The sequence below is a fragment of the Pteropus alecto genome, unplaced genomic scaffold (genome assembly GCF_000325575.1).
Source record: "Pteropus alecto unplaced genomic scaffold, ASM32557v1 scaffold3, whole genome shotgun sequence".
Taxonomy (NCBI): domain Eukaryota; kingdom Metazoa; phylum Chordata; class Mammalia; order Chiroptera; family Pteropodidae; genus Pteropus; species Pteropus alecto.
The window spans coordinates 12,432,772-12,450,048 of record NW_006442484.1 but is presented as its reverse complement, the minus strand read 5'-3'; the positions used below and the strand labels follow the sequence as shown (position 1 = coordinate 12,450,048).

Sequence of the window (17,277 nt, the reverse complement as noted above, 5' to 3'; positions counted from 1 at the left end):
CTGAACAGGCACTAATGATCTCAATCATAATTACTTGAATTATTATGCATTTGATAGTATTATTGAGCCATAGATCTTAATATATGCACAGTTTAGTGGAAATTATTTAAGCCTTAGAGTCAAATCAGCCAGGATTGAAAACCTGTTACCTTCTGGTTTTTATGACAAATTACTTAGGTGTCTGTGATCCTTGGTTTCCTTGTCTATAAGAGATTAATGATAGAACCTACTTCATGGGGTTGTAACAAGGATGAAATTAATTAATATACATACATAAAATCCAAGTTAGCACTCAGTAACTGACAGCTATTATTAATTATTTTTTTGTCATCATATTTAAGAAACACCTTCTTAAAAGCCATTTCCTTTGTGCCTTTTATAGCATGAGAAGCTGATACATGAATTGGAAGAGGAGAGACACTTACGTCTTCAGAGTGAGAAGCGGTTGCAGGAGGTAACATTGGAGTCAGAACGCAACAGAATTCAGATGCGTGGCCTGCAGCAGCAATTCTCCAGGTATTGTTATGACTAAGCTTCTTGCTTCAGAAGGCGCACCTCTTGCTGCACCAATAACACCTTTGCTTGAATTTGCGTTGTGCAAACTTCTATTGCATCTGACTAGCTAATTCCCAAGCGGTTTAAACCTTGTCTTCTGGCCAAGCCATCCTATTGCATTTAGACCAATTTTCTGAAACTTTTCATTTGCACCTTATAGAGTCTTGGCTTTATTGAACCTGGTTATCTTTTCTTCCTGGATGGCTTTCCAAGGGGTCTAATAGTAGGATGCGGTGGATTTGTGGCCTATTGGCATGTCCTGTGAAAGGCCAACTAGGGGGATGAAATTTCCCTGGTCATCATAATCTTATTTTAAGGTACAGAGAAAGTGTGGATCTAATCATCCAGTAAGCTGTTACTCATGACTCAGGGGAAACATTTAAGAGTAGTAAAAAAAAAAAAAAAAAATCAATGAGCCTCTTTCCTTTAGAAAGACATAACTTGAATTTGAAAGGAGGATTCTGAAAAAGTAGCTCTTCTTAGATTTAATTCCAGCTCTTTCAATTTTCAATTATAGTTAGTATAGTGCTAGGTAAAGATTCAACTTGTTATTTCAAATCTATTCAGTTCTTTGGAAAAAAACACTAACTTTTTCAATTATAGTCTTGGGACCAGATACAGCCACCGTATGATGGACAATTTACATTCATTTGTATATTTCACGTCACCATTTGCAAAATCAGCAAAATAATTGTTTTTTGTTTTTTGATTTTTCTCCCTCATGAGGTTCTCCTAGGCAGAATCAAGTTGAGATGCTGCCTTTAAATTTTTATGAGCAAACTATGTGGACCTTATCTTAAATTAACCATTGGGATTTGGATATGATCGGTAATGGATAATATAGCTTTCTCATTATGAGGCCTTTATAATGGTTTTTATGTTTTAGATGTTTGCAGGGAGAAACCACAGTTGAGCCTCCAGATAATTTATCTCATTGTGGCTAATTCCATGAATGCGTGCCAGACTGGTTTAGAGGCTTCTTGGAGAAACAGGATAGGAAAGGTGGATGATTCCTCTGTGTTCAGATTCATACTTTAATACCCTGTTCAACTCTTCAAGCTCATGATAATATAGAGGTGCTGTAGAAATGCACCAATCAATATTTTAACAAATGGGTGTCCCACCCCTCACAGGCTATTACTTTTACAACCTCATGCTCGATTTTTCATTCAGTTTGATGGCAATTTTCACCGAACAATTCCCAACTTGAAATAATAGATTCCTTACTCCTAAGCAACTTTAAAACAAGCATTTCTTTGTAATACTTGCCATTTTAATGATATAGGAAAAGAGGAGGCAGATCTTGCTACCCTTGCACTATCTAATTAAGACATCCCTGTATTCAAGCTATTGATTTACAGGGCATGAGGCACATGACACAGTAAATTATTTTTATACGAGGCGAGGTCATCTGCTATAAATCAAGTGACAATCCCATACAGATTTGAGTTGCACAAAAGCCAAATCTTCATTATAAACTGAAAGAGAAGTTAATTATATGTAAAACAAACAGTGGTTGGTTTTACATACTGCTTTGTGAAGATTTTTATGCCCTAGTATAATAAGTTTTCTTATGTAAAGCTTCATTGAAATTGAAAAGTTCAAGTCCAATTACAACCAGACAACTCATGTAAATGAGCAAAAGATGAGGAAAAAGCATATATAACAGATAATTACACAATAATTTAACTAGACCCGCTAATCCATTTGATTGCCTTCCACATTTTAAACTTTGATTTGTAAGATATTTCTAGTTATGCTTATTTAAACAATTCCATTACTATAATTTAAGTCTTGTGAAATTATCAGTATTACAGAATATGCCTATAGTGCATCACCCTTGGACATTGTCAGCATCTTAATGCTCACATAAATAATTTCTATAATCTAAATTATTGTATTGAGTTAAAAACTTAGTTTCATGATTCCCCCCCTTTCTGGGGGGTTGATGCTTATTTTCTTCGTGATAATATCTGAGATGTGGACTTTGAGATGTAGACTCCTTTGAATACTGTTCATGAGATGAGGTTATTTTCAAAATCATGCTAATAACTTACCTTTTCAAAGGCTGTGAGAGGCTCAGAATAAAAGGTAGTTTTATAATAAGGCTGATAAAATAAAAGCAGAAAATAAAGACCATGAAAGGAGAATGTCACATTAACCATTCTTACATAGCCCAACATATTTTCTGAGAATAAGCATTTAACTTAGCTCTAAGATTCCTGGCAGACAAGATAAAAAGAGAGACACAAGAGGATATGCCACTCTTAACCCACAGGCAAAGTCTGCTACTCATTAAAGAGAAAAACATCTCTGGTAATAAATTCATAATAGAAGGCATCACAGAAGGTCCTTTATAAACGATATTGAAGGATATTACCGACAATGGTCCAAGATGGTGCAAATTAGTGTTAATTCTTAGAGATGGTACTACTTCTGCTGTCACTTATATCTACAAAGTTGAGTAGCTTCTGAGTTTTCACAGTACATGAATTAAAAATGCTCAATTCGTGCCTAAGTGATAACAATGAAAATAAGGAAAAAACCCAGTCCTCAAGGTTCTCAAGTCAAGCACTATATTGCAAGTTCATGGGAAAATCTAACTAGATACATGTTGTATCTTTTTAATACCCCTTTATGAAGCATGAAGGCATGAGATGCTGAAGCCTGAGCTGAGTTAGGTGAACTATTTTCCTATTTTCCTGAGTTAGGTGAACTATTTCTGTTTGATGGCACTGTAGCCATGGGAATATCTCAACAGTCATTAAGGAGATTCTGAGTCTCAGATTCAGGGATAGGAAGTATTGGAGGGGAAGTGAATAATTAAGTAACTAGCTGGAACAATTAAGTGTGTGTCAATTAGAATTCAGGTGTCAGAACGAGCTATTCAAAAGAATTAGTCCAAGGCTTGATTTTATGCGGTTTCAGCTAGATAATGGTCCTGGTGGCTTAAAGGTACCAGACAAACCTGAACGTTTCTGATAATCTGTGGGAATGAATAATGAGGTCATTTAGGTGATAAAAATCTACAAAAACATTTGAATGAGTAGTTCTCTTTTATGTTACCACCAAACCTTCATCCATAATCCCTTATTCCTTCTCAACCTCTGATTATGGTATAATAATCAGCAGTGGTCCAAAATTTGGGCAATTTAAAAAAAGATAAACTAGAGGTTACATAATCAGCTGTAAGCTCATAAATCAAAAATTACCTGCAGTGAGGACGATTCAGACAGCCATCACAAACTTGATTCAGACCATTTACATTCTTTAATGTAAATACGAAGAATGAAAAAGGTACTTTCAAGTTAAACATTCCCCATAGATGAAGGAACATTTCAATAAGGCGATGCTTAGAGGCAGGTTGTGATATTATTAGGGCTGCCCCTTCTCTGTTTTATTTGTTGATATAAATCAAAGATGCTTCCCAGATGTCAAGGCTTGTTTAACCCATTGCCTGTGTGATATATATGGCTGGGCATCTTTTCCATGGGATTAGCTTTGTGACACCCTGTAATTCCACTGTCGTCACTCTCTCTTTAACTGTTTGAACTGTGATTGTTCAGCCAGCCAAGATTAATGATGTAGACTGAAGCGATAGCACTGCATTCCTCCTATATAAAGATAATTAGTGTTTGCACCCCCAGCCTCATTAGTCTATCTTGAGTGAAAGAAGTGTTTTTGCATCAGTTAGATTCACCTGGAGAAGCACCTGGAACACTGTCTCCAATGAGGCAGGGTATGTTCAGGTGGAATAACAATGATTAAAAAAAAAAAAAAAGACTTATGAAGAAATAAGCAACTCTACAGAATACTGATTTCATGCAAACTATGCATGATTTGCAGATGTATTGGAGTTGGTCCTTTTGGAATCAATCTAATCAACGCGTAGTTTATTACTGAAAGCTGCTGTTCTTATCAATCAACCATTTTGATTGTGTGTACAATAAGATAGAACACACCATGTGTTCTCAAAAAATGTACAACCCAGATAGAGAAGCCTTATGTATATGTATGAACAAAGCAACACATTTATAGCTTAGCTATAAATGAAGGGAAATTTTGTTCCAATTTAGAACAACCAGACTTCATACTTGTAGTGGGCATGTTATCATGCAAAGGGCATGAATCAAGCCAGATGAAATTAATAATTGTGTAGTAGTACTAGCAAGAATAATTCATGTATTTATTGTGTGACAGCTCTATGCTGCAATATGTTTGAAGCTTTAAATAATAATCAACCTGGTAGACCCACCACCAGGCAGCATATTTTGTAAACTATTGACAGCAAATCACATCATACCCAAAGCATCATGAGGAATCAATTAGTGTTTCTTCGTAGCTTTGAAATGTTCCACACACACGTGTGTGTGTGTGTGTGTGTGTGTGAGAGAGAGAGAGAGAGAGAGAGAGAGAGTGTTAGCACTACGCAGTGTAAATTTAAGTAAAGGGAACAATTAATCTTTATCACCCATAATTGACTAGGATAGTTGAAAATTGCCCAAATGGAGCCCAAGCTTTCACTCTTTACCTCCAGGATTTCTCTGCACCTATTCTGACCTTCTCTCTTTGCTCTGTTATCTGCTGCCTTGAAGCTATTTTTTTGCTGACTGCAACAGGGATTTCTCATATCAGAGTTGATCGCTATGCTTAAGTGCAAGTCTGCTGTATGCTGAACTTCAAGGAGATGGAAATGAAGATAGTTTTATTGCTTAACTTGTTCACTGATCGCCATTCACATTATCAGCTCTCAGAAACATTGTGGAATCTAGGATTCATTTTCTGCTGCCCATTTGGAAGCAGTAAGCACCTGGTATAGAAGTGTGTGTTGAAGAGGGTAATATAATCTTAAATGTTCTACCCATGTATTCCCTCCTGCCCCTGTATCTGTCTAGTACATTAAAAGAACATTTTCTCTACATCTTTAGAAGGAGTAAAACATAACGAGATAAGAAAAGCTATCCATTGATCTTTGGACAATCAGCAGCCCAGAGCTCTTTTGCCCCTCTTCTACGTTTGTTCCCATCTCAGACTGTTCCTCAACCTTAACCTACCACAGAGACTGGCTCTACTGAGGGCCTCATTCTTCTTGATGAATATAGAGGGCAATTTTCTATTGATTTGGAGTTGCTGTTTCTACACTATCAGCAATATTTCTGGCTAAATCTTCACAAAAATAGAGGCCTATCATCTGCTCCTCTAAGTAAATCTATCAGCAGTTTAAAATGGCAAAGCAACATTGGTTAAATGATAAATTTTCTTCAAATTACAACAGATGGAAGAAAGGATTTTAAATGGTATCTTTTTTAGAATGCGTGGTTAACATAATACAGATCATATTTTGATGTCAGAAGAGTATATCTTAGTGATCTAGTGTGTAAGCTCTCTCTTGAGCAAAGCAGAGGGAAGTTAAAACCAACTATATAGAGAATGGAAAGAAAGAAGGCCATTTTCAGCTCCCTGAACAACTACTGGCTTAATGTTGAATGTTCCTTAATTTCTTTTTATTTCTGTTTCTGCATGAGACAAAATGACACTGCCACAAGTTTCTTCTTAAATTCTTAACAGAGCTATATGTTGTTGAGTAGACAACATAAACGTTGTATTGCCTATTATTCATCCTTGGTAGAGAAAACAATATTAACACAGAGTGGAGTTCCAATTTCATTTCAAAGAGCACTTTCCTATTAACTACGTTTTCTAGGACCTGGTTCTAGCCCCACATCCAACTAACTTAATAATAACTTTGGTTAAGTAATTTGACCTTTCTGCATCTCAGTTTGCTCATTTATAAAATGCGGGAGTTGAATTGCATTTTAGTTTTGCAACACTTTTTATGCTTTTTAAAAGACAATGTATTAGAATTGAAATGCATTTCTTGGGTGAAGTTATAATTGCGCTGTTATAACCAGGTCTTCTTGAAATTCTAACAACCAGGCTTTTGTGTTGACGACTTACTTTCCACGTTGTCATCACAGCGAAGCTCAGTGGGACTGGGCTTTCATCAGGTCTGTTTTGGTTAACTGACTCTGGAGAAGTCGAGATTAAAAACCTGCCAAGCTCAGATGAAATATTTCTGTTGAGGACAGTCAAAATTGAATCCTGAGGAAGTTGACTGGCAAAAGGAAGCTAAGATCCTCTGTGGTAGACATAACCGTTATTGCTCTTGGCTCTGATGTTGTCTGCTTTAGGATTTATTTGAACTGGTTTGGAAGAAGCCTGGAGAGAGAGAACTTTATGCCAACCAGAATTGTTTTCACTTCTAAACAATTTCTCTGAAGAAATAGCCATCAATAAAAATACCTATGATTTAGTCTCTTCTCTATACATTTTTTCAAATATCTATTTTAACTTTCAATGTGTTACTATCCCCATTCTAACACACTTGTTCTTTTAAGAAATAAATGCAAAATGTAGAATAATATGTTATTTTTCTTAGCTGAAAACTAAATTTGTTGTTACTCTCAACAGTAAGTGCTGTTTTGGCCAGGTTTACAGAAAATCCATTTTTTTTTAGGTGTATAATTAGATTAGTTTTTACAAAAATATATCATCATGTAATCATTATTGCAATCAAGAAATAGAATATTTCATGCCACTGAAAAGTTTCTTCATTTTCCTTTGATGTTGGTTCCCTCTTCATACCCCAAGCCCCTGGCAAGGACTGATCTGATTTCTCTTTTTATAGTTTTGCTTTTTCCAGAAAGTCTTATAATGAAGTTATAAGTTATTTACCTTTTCTTGCGTCTGGCTTTTTTTCACTTAGCACGTTTTTTGAGATCCAAGCTTGTTGCATGTATCTGTATTGCTTAGTAATATTCCATCGTACAGAAGTACCACCATTTGTTTATCCAGTCAACTGCTGATGAGTTTCTTCCAGTTTTTGGTTAGAAAATAGTTCCTACTATGAACATGCAACTTTCATGCTCAGGTCTTAGTGTTTTCATTTCTTTTGGGCAGAAAACTACGAAGGGGATTACTGAGTCATCTAGTAAGCCTATCGAAGGGTCAGAGAATGTATTTCACATCCCCATATATCTCTTATACTAATACCAATGACCTTTGCCATGGTAGGCAGTCAGTAACTATTTATCTATTGAAGAAAGAGAACATGGATGAATAAATACATGAATGAATGAATATCTTCACTGAAACAGAAAGATACAGCCAGCATTTTATTATAAAAGACTTAAGTTAAATACATGGAAGAATTTTAAAGATAATGTGTTTATGATATAAATTTGCTTCCAAGAGAGGTTGTAGAAATGGCCGTTTCTAGGGATCTTTAAAGTTTTGATAATAATCATCATTCTTAGAATTATAAACCATGATGGCCTGGGAGGACAAAGACCCAATTTGCCATTCCTGGGCTTCTGTGATAGAGTACTCACCTATAAAAGATGAGTTGCCTGTTTCAGAATATTCTTTGCAGAATTCCTGTCTGAAGGGCACTAAATGGAATTTGGTGCATTGAAAGTTTACTTCCCTTAGGGTAAAGTTTACTTTCAGAGAGTGTTTTATGACCCTTAGATAACATTTATACCAGTGTGTCTATGGCAGCAGTCTCAGTAGTGACTGTTGTTCCGACTACTTTTGGATCTGTAAGCAGTGCATTTAATGAATGGTATTCCTCTTGAGTGCTGGTTGTAAATACTTGGAAACTGTTCTTTGGGATTCTTTGTTTAATTTGTGAAAATAATTCAGTTAAGATGGTCCTTGTTATAAACGTCTACATCTGTTACTAGCAAATAGCCTCAGGCTTTTAAGAATGTTTCTGCAGAATAAAGTAGAGAATTAGCTATACTGAAGCTATGAGATTTTGACAAAAGAAATGTGTTATATTTTCCATTAAACCGTGTTTCAGAATTTTTTTCACATTCCTCCTGACCAAAGGTTTTCATCTGTTGTTTGTAGTAGCAGCAAATGACAGGATGCATTTTCTCAAAATACCAATATGAATTTCTTTTCACATAGTTTCTATAACATTTCAAGCTATTAGGTTTTATAATAAATATTTTTATTAATATTGATATTAACATTGCCAGAAAAATGATGACATTTTATACTTCTTTTATTTTCAATATTTTCAAAACCATTTCCTAAATTATTTCATTCGCTTCTCACTGTAACCTTACATGGCAGCCAGTGAATATTATAATATCATAATTTAAATAAATATAATATTAAAACCTAAAAAATGAAGTAATTTTTTCATGGTCACTTGGTTAGGTAGATCCTAATCATATAGAACCCAAGACTTTTGCCTTCTGGTCAACTGTTCCTTCTATTCCTTCATTTATTCATTTTGTAGTTTATGATCCATGATAGAAAATGAAGTTTCAAATGATACTGAAAGCAATTGTATTTCATATAGACTTGAGTCTTGTTCATACTTCACATTTTCTGCCACTGGTAGTGTTTCTTAAATTTGATCATCATCACCTGACTGAGACTGTACCCAAGAAAACCTTAGGCCGGAGGGATAAATGCAATTATATCAAATTAAATGGAAAACCTGGTAACTACCATTTTCTCATTTCAAAATTCATAAGGAAGGTCCAATCAATGTAACTTTAGTGCCTCTTTTATGGCCTCTACTTTCTTGATATATTTTTGGGCATTATCAAACCAGCTGGGCTAACGTTTAAATTGGTATTTGCAGACATCTGGACTACTATCAAATTACAATTACATTTATTACCTGGACTGTATAGTTAAATATATATTTAGCTAAGTTGACCCAAATTTTCCCTTTGCAGTTGGTTGGGCAATATGTATTTACCTAACAAAACCCAGTTCCAGATTAACCTTTCCCCTGATGTCTTTTATAGTATTCTACTATTCTCATGTGATTATTATACAGACTTTAACCTCTTAATTCTATTTTTCTTGCTAGCATTTTTGGCCTTCAACGTAATGCTTACCCACTCTTCTCAGTTGACTATAAACTACTTACGATTATAGACTTATATACAGTATGTGCTCAGTAAAGTTTGTAATAAATGAATAAAGTAATATTTCCACTGGACCATATTGCTGTTCTAAGCTACAATGTATTGAGCCGTCACTGTGGATGTTTTTTGGCCATTCTGTTACATTATAGTTATCTAAATAATTTTCAGATTTCTGATTAACTTTAATTTTATGCAATTAAATTTTTTTTTAATTCATATAGTATTGTGGCAGTAAAAGTAAGTTTTTGCAGGCACTAGAACAAAGTATGGCAATTTTTTTTAAATGACAAAATTGGTTTGACTCTGTACTAAGCAAAGTAGGGAATACAAAATAAATAAGTCATGTTCCCTGTTTCTGAAGATCTTATGGTAAAGATGGAGCCACACTTAAAAAAAGAAAAAAAAAGAAAAAAAGAAAAAAAAATGAAAACACTAACAATAGATAAAATCAAATCTTGACTGCAAGAAAGGGAGAAAACAATGACCTAAGAAAAAAAGGATTCATTCGAGATGAGTACTCAAATTACATATAGGTGAGGATTTAATAGAACACAGAAGGAAGAACATTTTAGGTTAAGAGAATAGAAAACAAAGACAAGCCTAAAAGTATGAGTATTCCCGATGGGTGTCAGAAGCAGCTAACAGCTGTGTGTTTCTGAAGCTCAGTTACTTTACAGCCCTTATTTAAGCATAATAGCCATTTGAATTAGGCCTCCATCATTCCCTTGCATCTTGGGCAATGAAAGAATGCCTGGTCTGCCTTTGCAGTGTTGATCTTATGAATATCTCAATCACGCAAGTCGATGTTACTTTGAACCCTTTTCCTGAAGTCCAGCGGTCACCTTTGATGTCAGAGACACTTTAAGAATTGATTTCTATTCCCTCAGCAATTCACATTATTGTCAGAAGAGTCTCCAGGGAAGTAGTAATATATTTAGTATACTTCCAATATGCACAACACATATATCGCTTACAAGTCTATTGCTTTTTCAGAAACAATTGCCAAGACACACGATATGTTATCAGGAAATACCCTAGAGGTCTTTGCAATAGAAGAATAACTTTAAGACCTTGCCAACCCAGACATTCTAAGCAGTCTCTCTGAGTAAAGAATTCAGTAGTAGATGCACCTAAAGCCCAGTTTAGGAAGGGCCAGGACCTTGGGGGTTACATGACAGTAACCATCCATCACTTAATAAAACTTGAGGAGGTGAAGGAGTAAGTCTAAATGCACAAGGAGAGAACTCTTAGATGTGAACAGCAGCAAAACTGCACATTTGAAACTTCTACAATTACCCTTTAAAGATATGGTACATGTTCTGCATATGTTTAACTCATTTATTTTTCTTAACACTTAAGGATTGGTTACCATGTACCAGGTACTGTTCTAGGTACCAGGGAGATAGCAGTCATATAAAACACAAAAATGGCCCTTCCTCTTGGAGTAACCATAATATCACATATAATTTAATTCTTATAACAGCCATCCATGGAAGATAATCATGTTATCTCTTTTACAGATGAGGAAACTGAGGCTCATATGGGTCAAATAACTTACCCATCATCATAATTGAATGTATTATAGGTGGGATTTAAACTCGGACAGCTGGCTCTTAATCATTACTGTATTTCCTATTTCTGTTACCTACAAGAGAAGAAGTGAGCTAGTATTTATTAAATACTGACCTTATATTTATTAAATACTGAATTTGCTTTTTTGGGTGTTTTAAACATGTAATCTCATTGCTTACAATCCTATGAGGAAGTATTAGTATCCATATTTTATAAAGAAGGCAAATAAGGCCCAGAGAGGCCTTATAAAATATGGATAAGTGAGTAAATTCAAGTATTATTGTGTTCTCGTCCAGAATTACTTGTTTAATGCACTTTTAATGATTTGCGAAATTCATCTTTAATTAAATTTGAAGTGAATGCTAGATATAAATGTGGTGACTTATGGAGTCTATCATTCTTTCCACTATAGTACTTCTCAAAATATACTCATCTAGGTCTCCTCTAACTTTTAATATTTCAATTAATATTTTCTCTTTTTTCCATATAAAGATAATCATCAAGTCACCAGAAGAAGAAAAAAAAAAAGCACCAGGTAGAGAAAGGTGGATATATAGTGTACAATAATTTATCCAAAAAGGAAGTGAGATTTGTGTATGTGTGTGTATGTACATGTGTAAACAAATAAATGGAAAGACGTGTTTGGAAGAATAAAGTAAAACTTTAAAGGTTGTTAACTATAGATAGAAAGAGAGAATAGAGAATGGGACAGAATAGAAACTAGATTTCTCTAAGTAAACTGTAAGGATTCGGCTTTAAATACATGTGAATATTTAATATAATTGTACTATAACGTCTAATTTAAAAATTACTAAAAATTGAAAGCACAACAAAACAAATACATCTATCTTCAAATTTAGTTGATGACAAAAATGCACAGAATAATTTGAAGTACTTCAAGACATAGAAATTTGTTCATTCATAGTAGGACATATTAAAGACAAAAAGAAGTATGCATTATGTTGTACACCTAAAACTGATACACTGTTATATATCAAAGAAATAAAAATAAAAATGAAAAAATAAATCCAATTATCTGGAAAAAAACACAACAAAGTAATCGTTTTCAGTAATCATATATTTGGAGCTAGTGTTGGTGTTGTTTTTCCGAGACTTGTTAAAAAAGACTCATGGTCTAATTAGAAAAGGTTTATAGCACTCAAAAATATCTCAGTTTGTGCATCAATAGAATAATAACAGCAGTGTATTGAAATGTATCAGCTATGTTTAAGTCCTTTTGTTCATAGTGATACAAAACAACCCCAACACAACGTCAGAGGATGCTTGGGAACCAATTCTTTATTTTCAAAACTGATAAATGAAGGGAAAGAATCAAGCATTTATCTTGTCTTTTCTTTAAGAAGTGTAACTACATTGTTGTTGCAGAGGAGGGGAGTTTCTTTTTATAGGCTATTTCAGCTAATAAATGGAGAAATAATGATGTAATTGGAATGTATTTTGCAACTCCTAATGAAATAATGGATCTAGGCATAATCATCATTGACTGCTAACATCACAGAGACAGTTATCTGTTCTCTGTCTCCTGATGGAAATACCCAGTACCATCTATGAAACTATATTGCCAAAAAATGAAACTGAATCTAATCAAGCCTATCGATCTAATGACTAATATACAGGAAACATCATGAGAATAGGTTGGGCAAAATCCAAACTGTGGGAAATTCTATAGAATAAACAACCTGGTTTCTTCAACAAATAAACTGCAAGGAAGAAAAAGGGGTGAGAAGAAAACCTATAGATTAAGAATATGTAGAAACATTATTTGGATCCTAATTGTAACAAACAGTAAACAGAAAACAAATGATAAATCAGAAGATATGAGATAGCTGGAAAATTTGTATACTTCCTGGACATGTAATATAGTGTATGTTTTTAAGAGTGGTAATATATGGTTAAATTTTTTAAAGGATCCTTATGTTCTAAATTTACACACTGACATAAATATGTGATTTGCTTTAAACAATCTGGAGAAAAGATTAAGAATAAATGTGAAACCTTATTGGCTGTGAGTTGGATATAATTAAGCTGTGTGATGGTCACATGAGAGTTTCATATACTATAATCTCTAATTTTGTAGAAGTATGTAATTTTTCAAAAAATTTAAAAGGAGAGTACCTTAGAAACATGCTATTTGTTATGGCTTATTAGCTATAATCTTCATATTGTTTAAGAAATTAATATAACAATATAATTACTCTCTCAGTTGTAAGCCTGTAATTTTCTAAAATTAACACTAGAATAGCCCCATCCCTAACATTTATGGCATCTTGAGCGAAAGTACAAATGGTGGCTGATGTTCCACATGTCTGGTTTCACATTTCTGAATATGTAAAAGTCATAAATCAAGCTAGCAAAATGCCAAATAAAATATGTTCTACTCTCTTACCTTGGTGAATATACCTTCATCAGATCCTGGAAGACCAAAGTTGAGTTTAAAATTCTCAGATTCCTTGGTGTGTTGAGCTTGTGGTGATACTGGGACTACCGGTTCCTAACTTCCAGTCTACAGCCCAATCCTTTGGTCCTCTCCCTTTCTCTTCCCGCCCCAAGCCCCATCCTCCTATTCCACCTGGAGCCTCAGTGAACCTGAATAGACACTCCAGCTTTCATGTTTAGACCCTGTTCATGCTTCTGTCTTCTGATACTCCTTGGGCCTCAGGTGTATACAGAAGCCATGCAGGTCCCAGAAGCAGGCTCAGTCCATGGTACCTGTAGCATCATGAAGCAGAGGAACCCTCACTTGGTGGAAAAGGAGACTTACAGGAGAGTCAGAATAGAGCCCTCTGAAGCTCAGGGCTCAGAACTCGATATCTAATGCCTGGGTATAAAAGAGATAGGGCACTGTTAGATTAAATTATGTGATTCTTAGAAGAAACTCTTAGTTTAGCTCACATGGTTTGGCTTTTTCATTGCTTTTGACATTTGCCTTTTGCAAATATTGACAACAATTTAACTGAAATACAAACTTAACATTTGTCTTCTTATAAAAATTTATTTTTTTGCTCTCAAAGTATATTTAGCAACTTTAAAGGATTTAGCTGCCCATCTACTTTGTGGAATTAATACCAGCTCAGAACATATTCCAGAAAAAAAATTTTTTTTTCAAACCACTTTTAAAGAAAGAGGTGATTCTTGTTTGAGTAGCATCCGAGGCAGGTACACTGGTGAACCACCTGAACTCTACACCACAAATGCTATTGTTAGCAACAAGAGAGTGCTCTAATAAGTTGAGTGGAAACTTTCCTAGAGTAGAGAAGTCTTATCCCATGGAACAGCTGGAAAGAGAATTTGCAAGGATAACTGCCCGAGTTGTCCTCTGGCCTATCATCTCGGGACAAGTTTCATTCTAAAAATTGCTGTAAATACAAGGCCAGCAGTAGACTCCATGCAAACATTGTGCCCTGGGTCAGCTCTAACAGAAATAAGACAATTAGCTATGGGACAGTGTGCTCTGTCATGGAGACCTTGGGTCCAATTTGGCGGCATCTGGACATTTGTAGAAGTAAATTAGTGGGTAGTTCCAACAATAATTTTATATTAAATCAAATGGCTGCTACTCGTCTGTCTACACAAGGCTTGGAAGGGATTTCAGTACTTCTATATCTTACTGCAGATGGCATTGCTATTATTGTAGATGATGGTTCTAGCTCAAAGTTAGTATCAGAAGCATAGCTACTAATTACACTGTTAATCTATTCCTTCGACAGATGTTTATGGGTGTTTTACAGTGTATCAGCCACTTCTGCATTCTGTGCGTCTGTGTTTGTGCTTATTTAATCCTCACAGCTAACTAATAAAATGAATAGCACCATACCTATTCAAAGATGAGTAAACTAATGCTCAGACAGCTAAGGATGTAAAACCAGTAAGGACTTCTATATAATATTTGACACACATTTGTCTACTTCCAAAGTTTTATTCTCTTTCTATATGTTGTACTGCCCATGATCTTCTCATTATCTTCTATGGAGAATTTTGCACTGCTGTATCCCAGCGAGAATTCTGTTTCAGTACCCTCCCATACACTCCCTTAATTTACCTAGAATCTTCGTGTCTATTTTTAAGTTCTATCTCTCATACTCTGTGATGTTCCTCTTTTCCTAGAATTAAAATGTCACGTGATTTTGCGCTAATTTATCTTTTGCTATGTGACCACTATTTTGTATTTTTCATTTAAGCATCCTGTTGACGAAATATCCATCACAGCCCAGTATGAATGAGGCTAGAATAAAATTGGAACTGATTACAATGAAAAAGAAATAGTTCCACTTACATTGTTTCTCCTTGCACCAAAAGTAGGGCCCAATCTTCTTTGGGACATGGCACTGTGATGGGAATATTCTTGTTTCCATGAAAATCATGACAGTGAGGTATGAGGAAGTGGTGGTCACAGTGGCATTTGTAGATTAGCATTTTTGCCTGTACAGATTTCACATGGCTGTCATGAAGACTCTGGTCCACATCGATTAAAGATAAATGAGCTGATACTCTTCACTGGGTGATTTATATTTATATTCTATCCCCCCCCCGCCCCGAAACTATGTGGGTTTATACTTCTTGTGTATCACCTTGGTCTGGGAGTACAGTTGGTGTTCAATAAGTTTTTCCTAGTTGATAGGTTGAATGCATAGCGGCAGTGATTAGGTGTGGTTTTATCCAAAGCGGCTCAGGTCTCAGTGAGATCTGGCTCAGCACAAGTATATGGACAGGTAATTCTACAGCGGCAATTTGCTCTGAAAGTGCTCTTTGCCTGCAGCAATAATTCTGAGTTCACTTTCACTTAAATGGGTTAGAGTAGAGATGTGTGGGGGCAGGCCTCTTTCTTGTTCTCTCATTTGGCACGTGTTATAGACCGCATTGTGTTCCCCTCAAACTTATATGTTAAAGCCCTAACCTCCAATGTTATTGTATTTAGTCATAGGACCTTTAGGGAGGTAATTAAGGTTAAGTGAAGTTATAAGGGTGGGGCCCTCATAAGGACTTGTGTCCTTATAAGAATAATAAGAGACACCAGAGCTCTGTTCTCTCTCCATAAAAGTGGTGTGAACACAGTGAGAAGGTGGTTGATTATAAGCCAGGAAGAATCCTCACCAGAAGCTAACCCTGGCGAACCCTTGATCTTGGGCTTCTAGCTTCCAGAACTATGATAAAATAAACTTCCATTGTTTAAGCCACCCAGTCTGTGTTAATGTTATGGCAGTTCTAGCAGATTGATACAGTGTGTGAGAGTAGGAGGGCAGAATTATAACCCTGCCTTTACATTTTTATATGTGGCATACTTCCTTGGGTTCATAGATGAGAAAAGCCTTGGGTTATGTGTAATTTCCAGCATGTCACTTCACCTCCTTTTCTGTTCAAGATAACACAGCAGGAAACATGAGGGAGGCTAATAAGAGTATCAGAAAAGATATTTAGCTTTTTCTCATTCTAACAGATAGAGATACTGGGTTGTTAAAATGCCAAAATAATTCCCTCCAGGTTAATAAAAACTTAGGTTTCCTAAGCCTCTCTCCTCTCAGTGCCCTCTGCCCTAACACATCTCTTTCCTAGTACTCTGGACCGCCCCACCATCCAGCACCTGGGACAGCAGCAACCCATCAGAGCAGTATCCTTTCTGGTTAGTCAGTGCCCAGGCCCTACTAATTAATTTTAAGTACTTTATTACCCCTGCTTACTTTAGAAATTAACCAGAATTGTTTTTTAAAGTAAGTCATTTGCAAACTTTAATACTTTATTTGTAACAAATAACTAGAGGCACTTGCCAATTGGTTACGAGTCACAATGCCACCATTGAGAACTGTTGTAGGAGCTCACAAAAGGAAAGAGATCAAGTCTATGAATGAGATCATTTAAGCATGTAAGAGACTGCCTTGTGATCATCTCCTGCAAGGCTGTGAGGGCTGAGGGATGATAGAAAATGCCAGTTACTGCACAGCTGGCAGATGATGAGTAATGTGCTTTCTTTGCTCTTTAATTTCATTTCTTCTTTTGCTCCGAAGCCTTCTTGTATCAAGTCCAAGGAAATGAATAATTTGTGTCAATTAGGGGTAAAATCAAAATAATTTATTTACTTGAATGACCATGTTTCTGTATGTTTCTGTGGCTAGTTGGGACAATAATTGAACTTATATTGCTGTTATTTTTTCTGAGCTTCATTTTATGGGACTATCCCTAA

At 35.4% G+C, this 17,277-nt stretch overlaps 1 protein-coding gene across 1 annotated transcript in view; it reads left to right on the top strand.

Annotated features, from left to right (window-relative positions):
- The window catches only part of NCKAP5 (NCK associated protein 5), a 570,133-nt gene that overhangs the window by 148,335 nt on the left and 404,521 nt on the right, over nucleotides 1–17,277 (top strand). The window contains exon 4 of the mRNA XM_025039578.1: nucleotides 383–516. Coding sequence (XP_024895346.1) covers nucleotides 383–516 — 134 coding nt within the window. The remainder of the gene's footprint in view (nucleotides 1–382; nucleotides 517–17,277) is intronic.